At 40.5% G+C, this 13,253-nt stretch overlaps 1 protein-coding gene across 1 annotated transcript in view; it reads right to left on the bottom strand.

Annotated features, from left to right (window-relative positions):
• The window catches only part of MTMR12 (myotubularin related protein 12), a 35,845-nt gene extending 23,300 nt beyond the window's left edge, over nucleotides 1-12,545 (bottom strand). Inside the window, exons 1-4 of the mRNA XM_082497488.1 lie at nucleotides 12,452-12,545; nucleotides 3,964-4,018; nucleotides 2,617-2,756; nucleotides 718-790 (exon numbers count right to left, since the gene is read on the bottom strand). Coding sequence (XP_082353614.1) covers nucleotides 718-790; nucleotides 2,617-2,756; nucleotides 3,964-4,018; nucleotides 12,452-12,511 — 328 coding nt within the window. The 5' untranslated portion in view covers nucleotides 12,512-12,545. The remainder of the gene's footprint in view (nucleotides 1-717; nucleotides 791-2,616; nucleotides 2,757-3,963; nucleotides 4,019-12,451) is intronic.
• Nucleotides 12,546-13,253: the final 708 nt, after the last annotated feature.

The raw sequence follows: 13,253 nt of genomic DNA, 5'->3' as shown, positions 1-13,253 counted from the left end.
CCTAGTCCACTCCTTCACAAACCCAAACCACCATTCATAAATACTCTGAATACTCTAACACTAGTCCAAAGTCAGGCTTCTCAATAAAGCCTTCCCCCCTACTTAGAAATTACTAGCCCCATTCTTGTTTACCTTTTTTTAGCAATACAGGCATACCTGTAAGCCCTACTGCAAAACATTCACCGATTTACTTGTAGATTAAAACCCTGTTTTCCATCTCCTTTGATACTCTGAAGGCATCAAATATCATAAAACAAAGTTCCCTTACACAAACAAAATGTATAGTTTGGGAATTTGGTACCTGTACTGCTCTGCAGTACTATTGCTCAAATGAAGTGAATACCTCCATATTTACAGAAATAGTTGATAATTGGAAGGTCCTTGTGCACCAATCTTAACCACAGACTTTTCACAGTACACTCTTCTTTGCTTTGAATCATGGCATTTTGAAGGAATTGTTTTGTCTGTCCCAGCAAGATAATTAATCAAAATGTAGCTTTGATAAGCCTGAGGGATAAGACTGGATCCTGACAGATCTCTTATCTGCCATTTCATCATTAAATATAACTGCAGCTGTTTTTTCCAGACTACCCAGTCCTATTTTCCAACTCTATCAGTTTTCTAAAAAGGAGGTACGTGCACAAATGAAAAGCACCAGCACTATACGAAACTTAAAAGTGTGAGGCATGTTAAATGAAGAGGAGAAAGCTGACCTACCTCCATAGATTTGATCTACACACTGCAGGGTTATGTCATTTTCTCCTACAATCTTATTCTTAAGTTGCAGCTCCTAAAATGTGAAAAAAATTCTTAGAAATCTCATACTACCAAGCAGTAGCACGTTCTCACAAGTAAAAGATATATTCAGTACATATTTTAATATCAGCATTACTTCTTATTCTTATAAGCTGTGTAAGGCAGAACACTGAAGCACGGTTATTAAAATATAGACGCAGGTTACAGAGGCATAGTTCATAAACTGCAGATCCAGTTTAAGTCTCAGCCATGCTTGAACTGTAGATAAGAGTTTTTACTTTTCAAATAGCTTCAAAGCATGCATTTCTATTGAGTCACTTTTCTAACTAGAATCATTGTAGTAAACAGGAAATACAGTAACTTGATGTAATTCAAGCCCTTTTATGACATGTTTCCTTGCTATGGGAACCTGGCAGGAAATAAAAAGTCTTAAAAGAACAAGTATCCCAAGAATATTCTAACAACAGCCAGATTTATCACTAGGTAAAATGAAGACACACACCACTCAATTCTCTTATCTACTCTTTTGCCAAATTTGAATGATAAATGTGAAGGGAGCGCCAAATCACTTCATCAAGTTCAGAGTTAAAAATGACATATCAGTGATGTCTCAATTAAACATTGTTATGTTAAATATTATTACCAGAAGGCTGATGTACACTACATCAGCAAATTACATTTTACAATAAAACAGCTGTGAATAGTTAACCTCAGCCAAGTTATTTTCAGGTCTGCACTACTATGAAATCAGGTGGATAATACTGACCTTTTGTTAAAAGAAATATAATTGACTTGGCACGCTATAAACCCAAGATTTTAAGTTAGTGACAGAACAAAAAATTAGCATGGTCACTACCAACTTTAGCATAAATCTTATGTGATCTGTGGAAAGGGCTCTGCAGCTTTGCCCAAATTAATTCCAGAAGGTCCAAAAAATCCATATTTGGCTGCAGAAGCCTTAGTTTAACATTTAAACTCCCTGAAATTTTACCTCAAGAAGCATCCAAGTACAATCAACATGTGTCAAATCATATTCTCATTCTTCTTCACTGTCAAGTTCACCTTGCACTCGATAGTGATATACCAGGCCCTACTTCACTTTAATCACCTAAATGGACCACACTGCTTCAGATGCTTAGCATATCAAAAAAGGCGTGGCATTACCATTCCCCTTTGACAGCTCAATTTGAGCATCTAAAACAGAGGAAACACGATTCAACTACTTTCTAAGATTTGGGGACTTCTTAGCTTTTTTAATGTTGCAAACTCAATGGTACCAGGTTTTTAAATCTTTACAGTCAACACTTGACTCTGAATGGAATAATTCAGAGCTTTACTGAGAAACACAAACAATTATCTAGATCATTTCCACTGAATATCAGCTTACTCAGTCTTCTGCAGCCCTGAAGTGGTTCTGCAGATGTAGCCCAAAATCAGACAGATGTTATACAACATTAGAAGTATGTTTGACATTCGCACTCTTGCAATTGCTACTAGATAAGCAGCCAGAAATCAGGTTTAAATACACTGTTGATTTAATTTTCAAAACAATTCATTCTTTTAACTTAAGCTTCACAAAATTACTAACTCACAAGATATAAAGAGTTATAAACTATGTCTAATGTAAGTGTGCACATACAGGCTTGCACCATTTTTACATAGTTATTAGAGCTTGAAGAAGGATCTACAAAGATCATGCAAATACAGACTGATTAAAATTAGTCTGCAGCCATTAAAACATTTTATATATACACATTTTTTTCTGTATCCTTATTTAAGGGAAAGATACAATTATTTAGTCAAATACAGTATATGTCTTCAGAGCCTGTTTGGTCATAATTAGAAGACTTGTCTTCCTACATTATCATCTGAAGCAGAATCATCGTCAAGGAAAGCAATCTTGAAGTTGGTGCATACGAGTTTCCCGTAGGTGCCACGATTTGACCCATCTTCTTGTACATATTTGTATACCGTGCTTGCCTCACAAAGCAGCAGTTCACCTGTATAAAAGAAACACTGACTTGCAACATAGCTGACCTTTATAATTGACTTATTTTAACTGTTATCTTAAACTTAGCATTAACTTCATGACAGTTTCTCGTAACTGTACGCCTGAAGACACTTCATCACTGTTATACAAAAAGACTAAGAGACAGCTCCTGTAATCAGTACATTGCAAGACTTTCAGGTTACTAATGTTACTGAAGATGGACTGAACACTGTTCAGCTGCACACATTTAGGAGTTCTGTAACCAGAAGTACAGAACTGTATCATGGCCTACATGACAACAATGCCTGGAGTTGCAGAGAGCAACCACACAAGCGTGTACTAAAAAAAAAAATCCCACCAAAGCCCACAGCAGAGTGGTTAAAGTCAATAAACAAGTTTAAAACAGTTTCAATTTTCCTTATTGCTAAACTCTAAGGACGCTGAAATGTTTGAGTTGATTATTACAAGTTCATCTTAGCTCATCTTTCATTGCTTTGACTGGAGAAGTTTGCTTGTTTTACAGGTTCCAGGGCTATTTTCAAGTTCTCAAACACAAATTTGCATAAATAATGGTCAATGAAGTTCTAATCTCAAAATTAGCAGGAACTGAATGTCAAGTTTAAGAAAGTAAAACCAGGTTTTAATAGGTATAATCAGCCAGACTCTTGGTCTTTCCTATAAAGTGCAGAAAACCCAACAGAACAATACCAGTTTATTTTAAGCTTTTACTTGTATTTTATCTTAGTAGTGTCATCTTCTGATCTTGGAGAGTATTTTTAAAAAAGAAAGTTGCAAATTAAAAAAAAAAATCTTAACAGTGAATGAGGCATCAACAGGCCTAAGTAACTCATAGCAGAAGCAAAGCAACTAGAAAGTAAGTTTCCACTAGTTCTTGGTCTTCAGTTCCCAAACAAACAAAAAAACACCTAACTTTATCTTTTAAGCAGCAGGGCAAACCAAAGTATAGACAGTTCTCCACTGGCACCTTACCTGAAGATATTGTAATTTATAAAAATAGTAGATAGTACAGATATTGCAGATAGTACAGATATTTAGAACATTTCAACCTCTGTGGGTTGTTACACCAAAACCTCTGTTTTACTACTTGGGACACTGATGTCATAAGTGTTGCTGCACAGACATGGGAATATTTAAAGACTGTTTACATTATTAATTTTTTATTATTCAATTCTAATAATACCATATACAACAGTTACCTGGCAATAAGCGAGGGTTTATTTCCTTTTCTATGGGTTCCTTTATGTGTATTTCCTAAAGAAAGAAAGAGTAATTATTACTTTGCAAAGATCGTATCTTGAACGCATACTGTAAAAAACAGCACTCTTCCTCTTAAATTCCTCACATTTTAGTGAATAAGCAAATTAAAATTAAGACAAAAACCTCTTAAATTAAGGAGAATGAGTTTGCAATGTGCTCCTTCCTCTAAAGGTCAGTAGTTTACTAGCTAAGTAATTAAGTGAGTAGTTTGACACCCAGTGTGTTACATGCAATTGTGAACACAACAGGAAACGCATTATTTATATAAGTAACAGACAGAAATAAAGCATTACCAATACATTTTAAGTTGTTAGCACATGCAAATGAATAAGCATAACCTTAGTATTACAACACCATCTCCCAAAGTTCATTCATAAGTTTTTCCATGTACGACTTACTATTTGTTTCTAATGTACCCTTCACAAATTTTCAAGCCTCATCCTTCATTATCTGTTTTTTATTTTCTTACATGTATTATTGCAATCAAAGTACAGAAATTACTTAAACAGTACTACCAAGATTGTAGGGAAAGGGGTTTCAGAATCTCAGAGCCAAGAGGTAAAACCAGTCACAGGATATCCTTTAGTTTGGACCCAAATAGCAGAAAACAAACCTATTAAACTCTCGGTATCATTTATTCTAGCCTTGAGGCACTGATAGTTGGGCTAAAATCTCCAGCCGAAAGACTATTAAACTAGAGGACATGCTACACCCTTCCTGCTCAGCCAGTTCAGAACTTCCTCTCCAAGTCACTTCGAATGCATTGGAGTCTTTCTGGAAAACTATTAGTTAACTGGAAACCTCCCTGGGGCTACAGCAGTAAGCAAGCTAATTTTAGTTTGCCACCAGTATCCAAAGTCAGATATTGCAAATCAAGGCAAGCAATCAAAAGGAGACATAAGCAGTAACAGTTTTTCCGGATTAAATACAGAGAAACAAAAGGCCCTGAGAGCATAAAAATAATCCCCCTTTGCCACTCATATAAACACTTGCTCTCAACACTCAGAAGACCCAAAACAAAGCTTGAAGGCCGCACAGCAAAAACTAAATTGACCAGGAAACCATGTCATGAGAACAGCAGAGATATTCAAAACAGGTTGAAGAGAGGTTATAAAATGAAGTGGTTATGGTGTGAAGAAAGAAATCTGTAACTACAGCTGGCAGCTAATGCAGAAAACAAAACACAATTTGCCACCTTTGACGCCGAAGTCTGGATGCTGTACAAGTAAATTTAATCAAAGTTCATGCTTGTCAGCTAAATAAATTACTATGCAAACACGGCTCAAACTGAACACTGCTGCATTCAGAGAAGAAATACATACATGTTTTCCCAGTGTTGTCTCTTCACCACTGGTAGCCCTAAGCTAAACTTTGGGTTTACTAGTGCCTTTACAGCTATGCCTTCTACTATCACAATATGGGTGCAACTAAATGCAACACTGTTTACTCACAAATTATATGCCAACAATCACTGCTCCAGAACAGTAAAGTACTATACTCACTAGGTGTTTTCCCAGTACCTTTTACTTGGGGAGATATCAGAAGGCACGTAATACCTACTGTTGATGTATACACACTGCTTGAACATGCATACTTATTGCTTTGAGTACCAGTTTATGCTAATGTTGGCAGATAAGACCTGAGCAAAAATAAAAAAAATGTAAAAATATTTGAAACCAAAGAAGTTCTTTGAACTTATATCCATTTGTTAAAATGCAATGAATCTTTTATAACAGGCATCATAGAGGCAAACAATTTTGGAGAAGTGGTTTGGGTTTTGGTTACAAGTTAAACCGGTTAACTTCTGAAAGGAATTAGAATTTTAATTAAATGGCAACACAGCAGAATAGAGACCTCAGTCAGACACTGAGATCGGCTTGTGAAATCCATTTTCACTCTTCATTGACAAAAACCCACAAACATTGAAGTGCTTACTATAGGCAGAATTCCTATAACATACAACAGCTTCCAAGAGCTGAGCCTCCAAGAGAGTTCTATTTGAAAGTCAACATTTATATTCACGTAATAAAATTACAAATACTTTAAAGACAGTTTTCATATATATGCACTGGGGATAGCTAGAATGCAAGCCATGAACATTGCTGAAGAATCCAAGCTGTTGCACTCATTTGCCAAGGGTGGATATTAAAATACATTAAATTCTGCTAATGTCAGATTTTATATTTGCTCTTTTAAGAGAGAAGACAAAGATCCCTATGAAGAAAAGTTGTTAATTCACCATGAGTCAGTGCAAATTGTGTAGGAATGCATAATTTAACTAATATCTCCACTCTGTTTCAACTTTATTTTTCTAATGGATTTCAGTTTTGGGGCAACACAGATCTTAGGACTAACTTGAGAGCCTGCTGACACTAAAATGCATGCTTCTCAACACCCCTTTAATCAGTCATACAGTTCATACTCACCCACCCACTCCTTTTATCTCTGGGTTTGTCTGACTACACAGTGAGTTCATAAGATCAGCTGGAAGGTCTGTACTTGTGCTACATTTGGTTTTGTTGTTACTGCCTATTGTTAGGAGAACTGGCTCATCAACAGGTCAGATGAGCACAGAAACAAAAGAAAGGGAAGCAGCTGAAGCAAGTCTCTCCCTTTCCACAAGCTACTACATCCACACAGACCTCAGGAAACTTCACCCTCTCACCATTTGTGGAAGTTAAGCATGCAAGCAATTTCCATATAACACCGCTGAAAGCCACACACACCTCTAGATAGATATTCATCTGTAGATAGATATTTCATCTGTACCTTCCCCGTTCAGAATGCCCCAAGCAGCATCTTGGCACTTCTTACTCAAGATCCAAAACAGGAAACCCTACTACCAGCAACAGCTAAGGGCAGATACCCATAGGACACCACGCAAATAAAGAAAATTCACTTTGGATTGCCTCAGAAATGACAGAAACAAAGTTTTAGACACTTCTTACTCAGAGATGTTTCCCATCTTACCTTGTGCTACATTCCTTTTTCCAGGTTATCAGTGGTAGGCAATACAGCAACACCCCAAAATCATCAATTATAACAGTAGAGAGTACCAAACCATATCAAAACTGCAGGCCGACATGTCACACTGTACTAAATTAAAACATATTCTCTTGTTAGTTCAAACTGACTTCAGCTGACAGCTCTATGAAACCATGTAGTGCCAGGGAGTGGAGACACCATGCTCTTTGAAGATTCTCTGCTTCAATAGGGGGGAGACAACACAATAGAGAACCTGTTTTTCTTAAAGAAAGGCTCACCCCTTCTTCTTGGATTTTAAAGAAATATAGGGAACAAACGCACAGTTTGCAATACCCAGGGACTACATTCATCTCTCTACCCTAAAAAAAGGTAAAGGGGCTAAAAATATATTCCCCAAGTCTGCCTGGAAAGATACCTCTTTCCCAAGTGCTGAAGCATAAAAGAGCCACCACGTGTGAGGCAACATCAAGCAAAGGCAGTAAGATCAAGTAGCAATTATGCTGTATTAACAGGGTCCTAACAGTTAGGGCAGGAGAGGGATCCGAAATGATTCCTGTTCTTTGTCCTAGAAACTCACCACAACTGAGAGCAATTCCTCACCTCCCACTCCACAGGGAGGTAAACGACTGAAAATGAGTAAAAAGTGAAAACCACTTCCCGTATGCTAGCATCCAGATTACTCTGATCTTGTCAAAAAAAAAAAAAAAAAAAAAGATTACTTTGTTTTAATCAGTATAGCAAAATATGTATACAGGCCTACTGACATTGGATGTTGCTTACTGCTCTCAGTGGAGACTGTGCATACAGTCTGCTGCTGCAAATTATATGCTGTAAGCTCTGAACCTACCTTACCCCACAGTGATGTTTCTATTTATCCATGGCCAAATATTTGTGCAAGAGGTTAATTCCAACAATGGAAAACAATATTTTTAGTAAACATACCAGGAAAAACATTGTTTATTAGATTCAAGGAATGAAGTTTTCACTTCTAGGGTTTCAAAAGCACTGGCTGAAACATACATTCTTTCAAGGCTGATAGCAAATAGTAGTGCTGTGAGAACACAGGATATTCTAATGCTATTATCTAGTTTTCCACAAGAAAGCTCTCCACAAGAAAGCTCTACATCATGGTGAGGCTAGCTGTGAAAATCCATTTTTTCTTACTTATTTATACTTCACTTAAACACTAACGGAGGGCTGAGACAGATTTCTGAACTATACAATTATCTTTATTAGTTGTAAAAGTCAAACTGTATACTGAAATATTTGCAAGTTAGTTGCAGTGCTCCAACAAGTGAATACAGTATACCTAAATAAAGTAAATCAAACTTATGTCTAACAGTCCCAACTGGTATTTCATTCAATGAAACATCTGTGCACATGCTTGGCATATACATACTTTGTATTCAGAAATGAACCACAATACACACTTGGTATTTTCTGAAAGACTATTTCTTGGTCCAACAAACCTAATCCTGTGTTGTATGCCATACAATCCAGGAGATTCTTGCTACACTTTAATAATAGTGCTGAAAATAATCTCTAAATGCTTGTTTTCCTTCCTTTCACAGCTCCATTATCCAATAACCCATTAGATCATAGCGCATGTTTTCCACGTCCTTTTCATCTTTTATCCTTTCCTCTTTCCTTACATTGTCCCATCCATCTCCTCTGACTTCAACACCCAGCTTCCCCCACGTCAGCGCAGAGCCCAGCTGTCCGCTTTGGTAACTGATATTCCTTATGCCACCTTTCAATTCCATCCCTCCAATTTAGAAGCAGCGCCATACTATTTTAAAAGCAACCACTACAGAGCACACAACATTGTACCAAGATTTACAAGCAACAAGTATTCATAGTGGTTATGAGCTAACAGCTATGCATGATTTGAGAGACAAGATACAACAGATGTGCAACAGATATGAAAGTTACTCTCATAGCTCAGCAGCCTGAGGTGTACTCCAGATTTCAGGGACAAGTAGGATGAAGCAGAACAAACACTTTTAAAGTTTAAGGGCTAACAGAAGAATATCCTACAAGCATTAACATACATGATTTAACTTTTAAGAATACATGCACAAAAAGTAACATTAAGCTTCAAATCAAGTTTAATATCTACTTTTTTGTTCAAATTAAGATTTTTAAGGAAAATATGATCCAGCTTGTTAGTCTTGTAAATGCTTTCCGTTTTGAAATATTAGAATTAAAAATCATGAATTAATTCACTGGTTCTTGTTTCTATGTCTCCACAGACAAATTATTCCTAGTCTATGATCAGACATGTCAAAACATTGACTTTATACCCTAGTATTCACCCCACTTCCTGCAGGGTAGCCAAGTCTGTCCTGAGGGGAAGTGTGTCACTAATATCAACATCCTACGGTCTCACTGTCAACAGACCATTGATTGATCCGTGGCTCCATACAGCAGAGCATAACTAGGTTATATTTAGTCATATGTCAAAAACACCACTTTTCCAGACATTCTGAGGTTTCACAGCGGAAATAACTTCTGTTCCTTTAATAAACAGCATTTTCTGTTCACTCCTTACTTCTATCTTGCTATATATTAACATGAATAGAGTTCCTGTTTCTTTTCATAACCAAACAAACCCCCAAAGCAGTTTAAAGCCAGCTTCATTTTATTTTTCTGAAATTACCTACCGTGTCCTTCAGGTATTTGAGGGTGGATTAAGCAACCTGCAGCTGGAACAAATCTCCGCTCTGCCTGTTGCATTTTCTTACTGCAGGGCTCCCCTAGCCTAGAAGCAGCAGCTTTAGGTCTCAAACAACTTTGCAAGCGAACAAGGACAAGCCCATTGAGTCTGGAGACTGCAAGCAAAGAGGACTACAGCATAACACTACTATATTGCTCTGTATTGCGTAATGGTTGACAGAAAACTCCTGTTGCAAGTCAGAAGTAAAGAGATTCAAGGCAAGGCTCCATAAGTTCAGAGACAGGTCCATCATCATTAACTCAAATGCTATCTAGATGCAACGTGAAGCTCATGAAGTCCCTGAACTGCTCTTTCCAATCTTTTGATAGGTTCTACCAGAGGAAGCTTGATACTAAACATACCTGTTGCCTATACTATTCCCCAAGCATCTGCTACTGAAAGAGACAGGCTATTAGTCTGCCCTTGTATGGCACTTATGCTATCTTGATGAAAGGAAAGTTCCCAGTTGACCAAACTATTTTCCACATAAGAGAGATTGAAGTATTTCCACTGTTCTATCAGTCTAGCCCCAATTTTAAAACTCAGCTACATGAAAGTTAAGAGGTACAGGAAATCTGTGTTCCAAAAGTTACTTTTCCTACGTACATACAGAATACAGTTCCTTGAGACATGCTCACTTCTGTTTATTTTAGGATATCTAATCAACATGTTTTTTTCCAGATCCCCAATTAGCCTCACAGGTTTCATCACATACCTAAAGTTTTATTTTTAATCCTCATAAAAACCACTGAAGTCTTCAGCTTCCTATGTAACCATCCCATTAGGGCAATCACAGGCTGTCGAAAAGAGAGCAATACCCAACAGAGCAAAGAGTTAAAACTTGCTTTACTTGCTACTGGAATCTTGACCTCAGTTTCACTGAGCTTTTGAAGCTGTGAAAGAGACACCAATTCTATGGCAGAAGTCAGGCCTGTATTTCAAAGCTTCTGCTGCAAGAGCCCACAAAATTCTTAAACTTAAGTGCATCAAGGAGATAGTTAAAAGCAGCACGAATAAATAAAGTGAATGTCTGCAAGCTCAAGTGCATCAGGATATTTCGTTAATAGCTTCATCTTCCAGTATTAAATACCTTCATTATTCTTCCTGAAGCCATCAGGATCACACTTGAAGAGTTACATTACTGTAGTTATAATCAAGCTAAAATACTCTACTATTTGGTATCTTACTGCACTACATCTATTTGACTTGTACTTCTTCCCACTGGCCATTTTTCCCCCGCAAGCTCTGATCATCCAGCACGCTTGTTTAAACAGTGAGGTGTCTTCCAGTATGTCCAACAAGTGAAGTTCTTACCTTTGCAAAATTCAGTTCCTTGAGCACACACTTTTTTGTGTATTTGTACAACATACTTTCCTAAGGTGAAAGACTGACTTCACACAGAGATATATTTGCTGACTCCAGAAATATTTGTACCGATCATTTACATCCATTTTCACTGGGAAGTACATGGAAGACGGAAAGCTTTTAAAGTAAACTGATGAAACTACAAGTCACCAGGGCTGAACAACACATAAACCCAAAGTTGCTACCACAAAATAAGGACATAAGTGTTAAACAGCACAGATGAGTTAAGCCGTAATAATTGCATTGTTATTACAGATTTAGTGAAAAATAAAACCAGCAGATTCTCCAAGGTCCTATCAGTGACAGCCTCTGTACTAATAAACAGGACAGACAAAAATTTCTTCCTTAAGAAGCTCTCAAGAGACTTGAACAATTAAGAACCAGTTTGACACAGATTACAAAGAACTATGGAGGAGAAAAAAAAAACAAGCCCACAAATGGCTAGTTTTCATGAAGACTGGTCTTCCTAGAAAACAGCTGTTTACCAGGAATAAGAATGAAGGAATACTTAATAATAATACTGATCTAATACCATCTGTTAACAACATGACCTGAGTAAATTGAGTCTAAAGCCACTTTAATCAAACTGCCAAAATAAGTTTCAATAAATAAGTGAAAGGACAACAGGAAGAACAATACGAAAGATACGCACAGCCAAGAGCCGACATTGAGCTGTTAAGGAAAGGGAGAGACCCAGGGCTTCACAGCGACAGAACTGAAAACAAGGAGCTTGCAGAGACAGGGACACATTGGGAGGGATGTTAAGGAACGTTAAGGAACGTTAAGAAAAACAGGTTCGGAAAGTCCCACCTCACAAGCTGAGGAGTCACAACGACAGCCTGACATCTGCTCACTGCTTACAAAAACAATTCAAGGGAAACCACCAGAAAAATAACCAGCTTAAAACTGACCAGCCGATTGCATTTTTTGAAGCATTTTCTCGAGAAGCAGCTAGCAAGAAGCTTCCCCCTCGTTCTCGGGGAAGCACCTTCGCGGCACCAGACACGCAACCCCCGGCGCGGCGCGCCGCACTGCACCCGCACCAGCCCCGATCCCCGTCCCACCGGGAAGCTCCCCACAGCTCCCCGCGGAGAGCTCCCGCTGCGAAACCCGAGAGAGGGCCGAGGGGGACGGCGGCACGGGAGGAGCCCGCCCCACTCCCCGCCCCCGCTCCGCCGCCCGGGTCGGCCACGCACGGCGGCTCCCGCCGCCCTGACGAGACCCCCCGGCCGGGCCCGCGGAGGGCTCCCCGCCACCCTGCGGGACGGGGCTGCGGCAGCCCGGCAGCCCCTCCGCCCGCCTCTCCACAGCCCACACCTCCCGCGGCCCCCTCATGGGCCGCCGCCGCGCCCGCCCCGCACCTCCGGGCTGATGTAGGACACGAAGGAGGGCTTGGCCGCCTTGGCCCCGCTGCCCAACATGGCTCCGGTCGCCTCCCGTCTGCCCCTTGGAGCCCGCGGCGGCACCGGCCGGCGGCGGCACCGCTTCCCAGGGCTCCTCCTCAGCGGGGCCGCGGCGGGATGCAGTATCCGGCGCACGTAACCGACCCCGCCCCTAACACAATGCCCACCCGCTTCCCTACCGCAGCCGCCGGCCATTTCTAGGGCACCGCCTCCCCGCCGCGCCCCTCCTCACTGGGCATAGCGGCTGTCAGTCACAAGGGCGCCCTCCTCTTATTGGCAGCGGGGGTGGCGGGAGGAGGGGGAGGCTAAGCGGGGCACCTCCCCGCCCGGCCGCCGGGGGGCGCTGTTCCCTGTGCCCCCGCCGGCGGGACGCGCATCCCGTCGAGGCGCGGTGGGCCCTGGCGCGGCCGCCGCAGCTGCCACAGGGCTGGGAGCAGTGCCCCACGGCATCGGGCGCGATTGAAGTGCCTCTGTTAGTGCCCCTGTGGCTGATGAGCACCCGCTTTTGGGCACTGCGTACCCGCCCGGGGTGGCGGAGGCGGGTGCCGCCACCTCAGTGGGTTTCTGCTTCCGCTGCTCCGCGTGCCGCCGCCTGCCTCTGCGTGGCCAGGGCCTGTCCTGCACAGCTCCAGCCAGCGGGTTTCCCACTCAGTGTTTCCATTTTGGGGGTAACCGTCTTTCTTTTTTTTTTTTTTTTTTTTTTCTTGCATCCCTGCAAGGACTGCCCACTCTTGCCTGTTCTGTGGTCGAGTTGTCACTT

This window comes from Vanellus vanellus (assembly GCF_965231255.1).
Source record: "Vanellus vanellus genome assembly, chromosome: Z".
In the NCBI taxonomy this organism is placed as follows: Eukaryota; Metazoa; Chordata; class Aves; order Charadriiformes; family Charadriidae; genus Vanellus; species Vanellus vanellus.
This window is presented reverse-complemented; position numbering and strand designations above follow the sequence as displayed.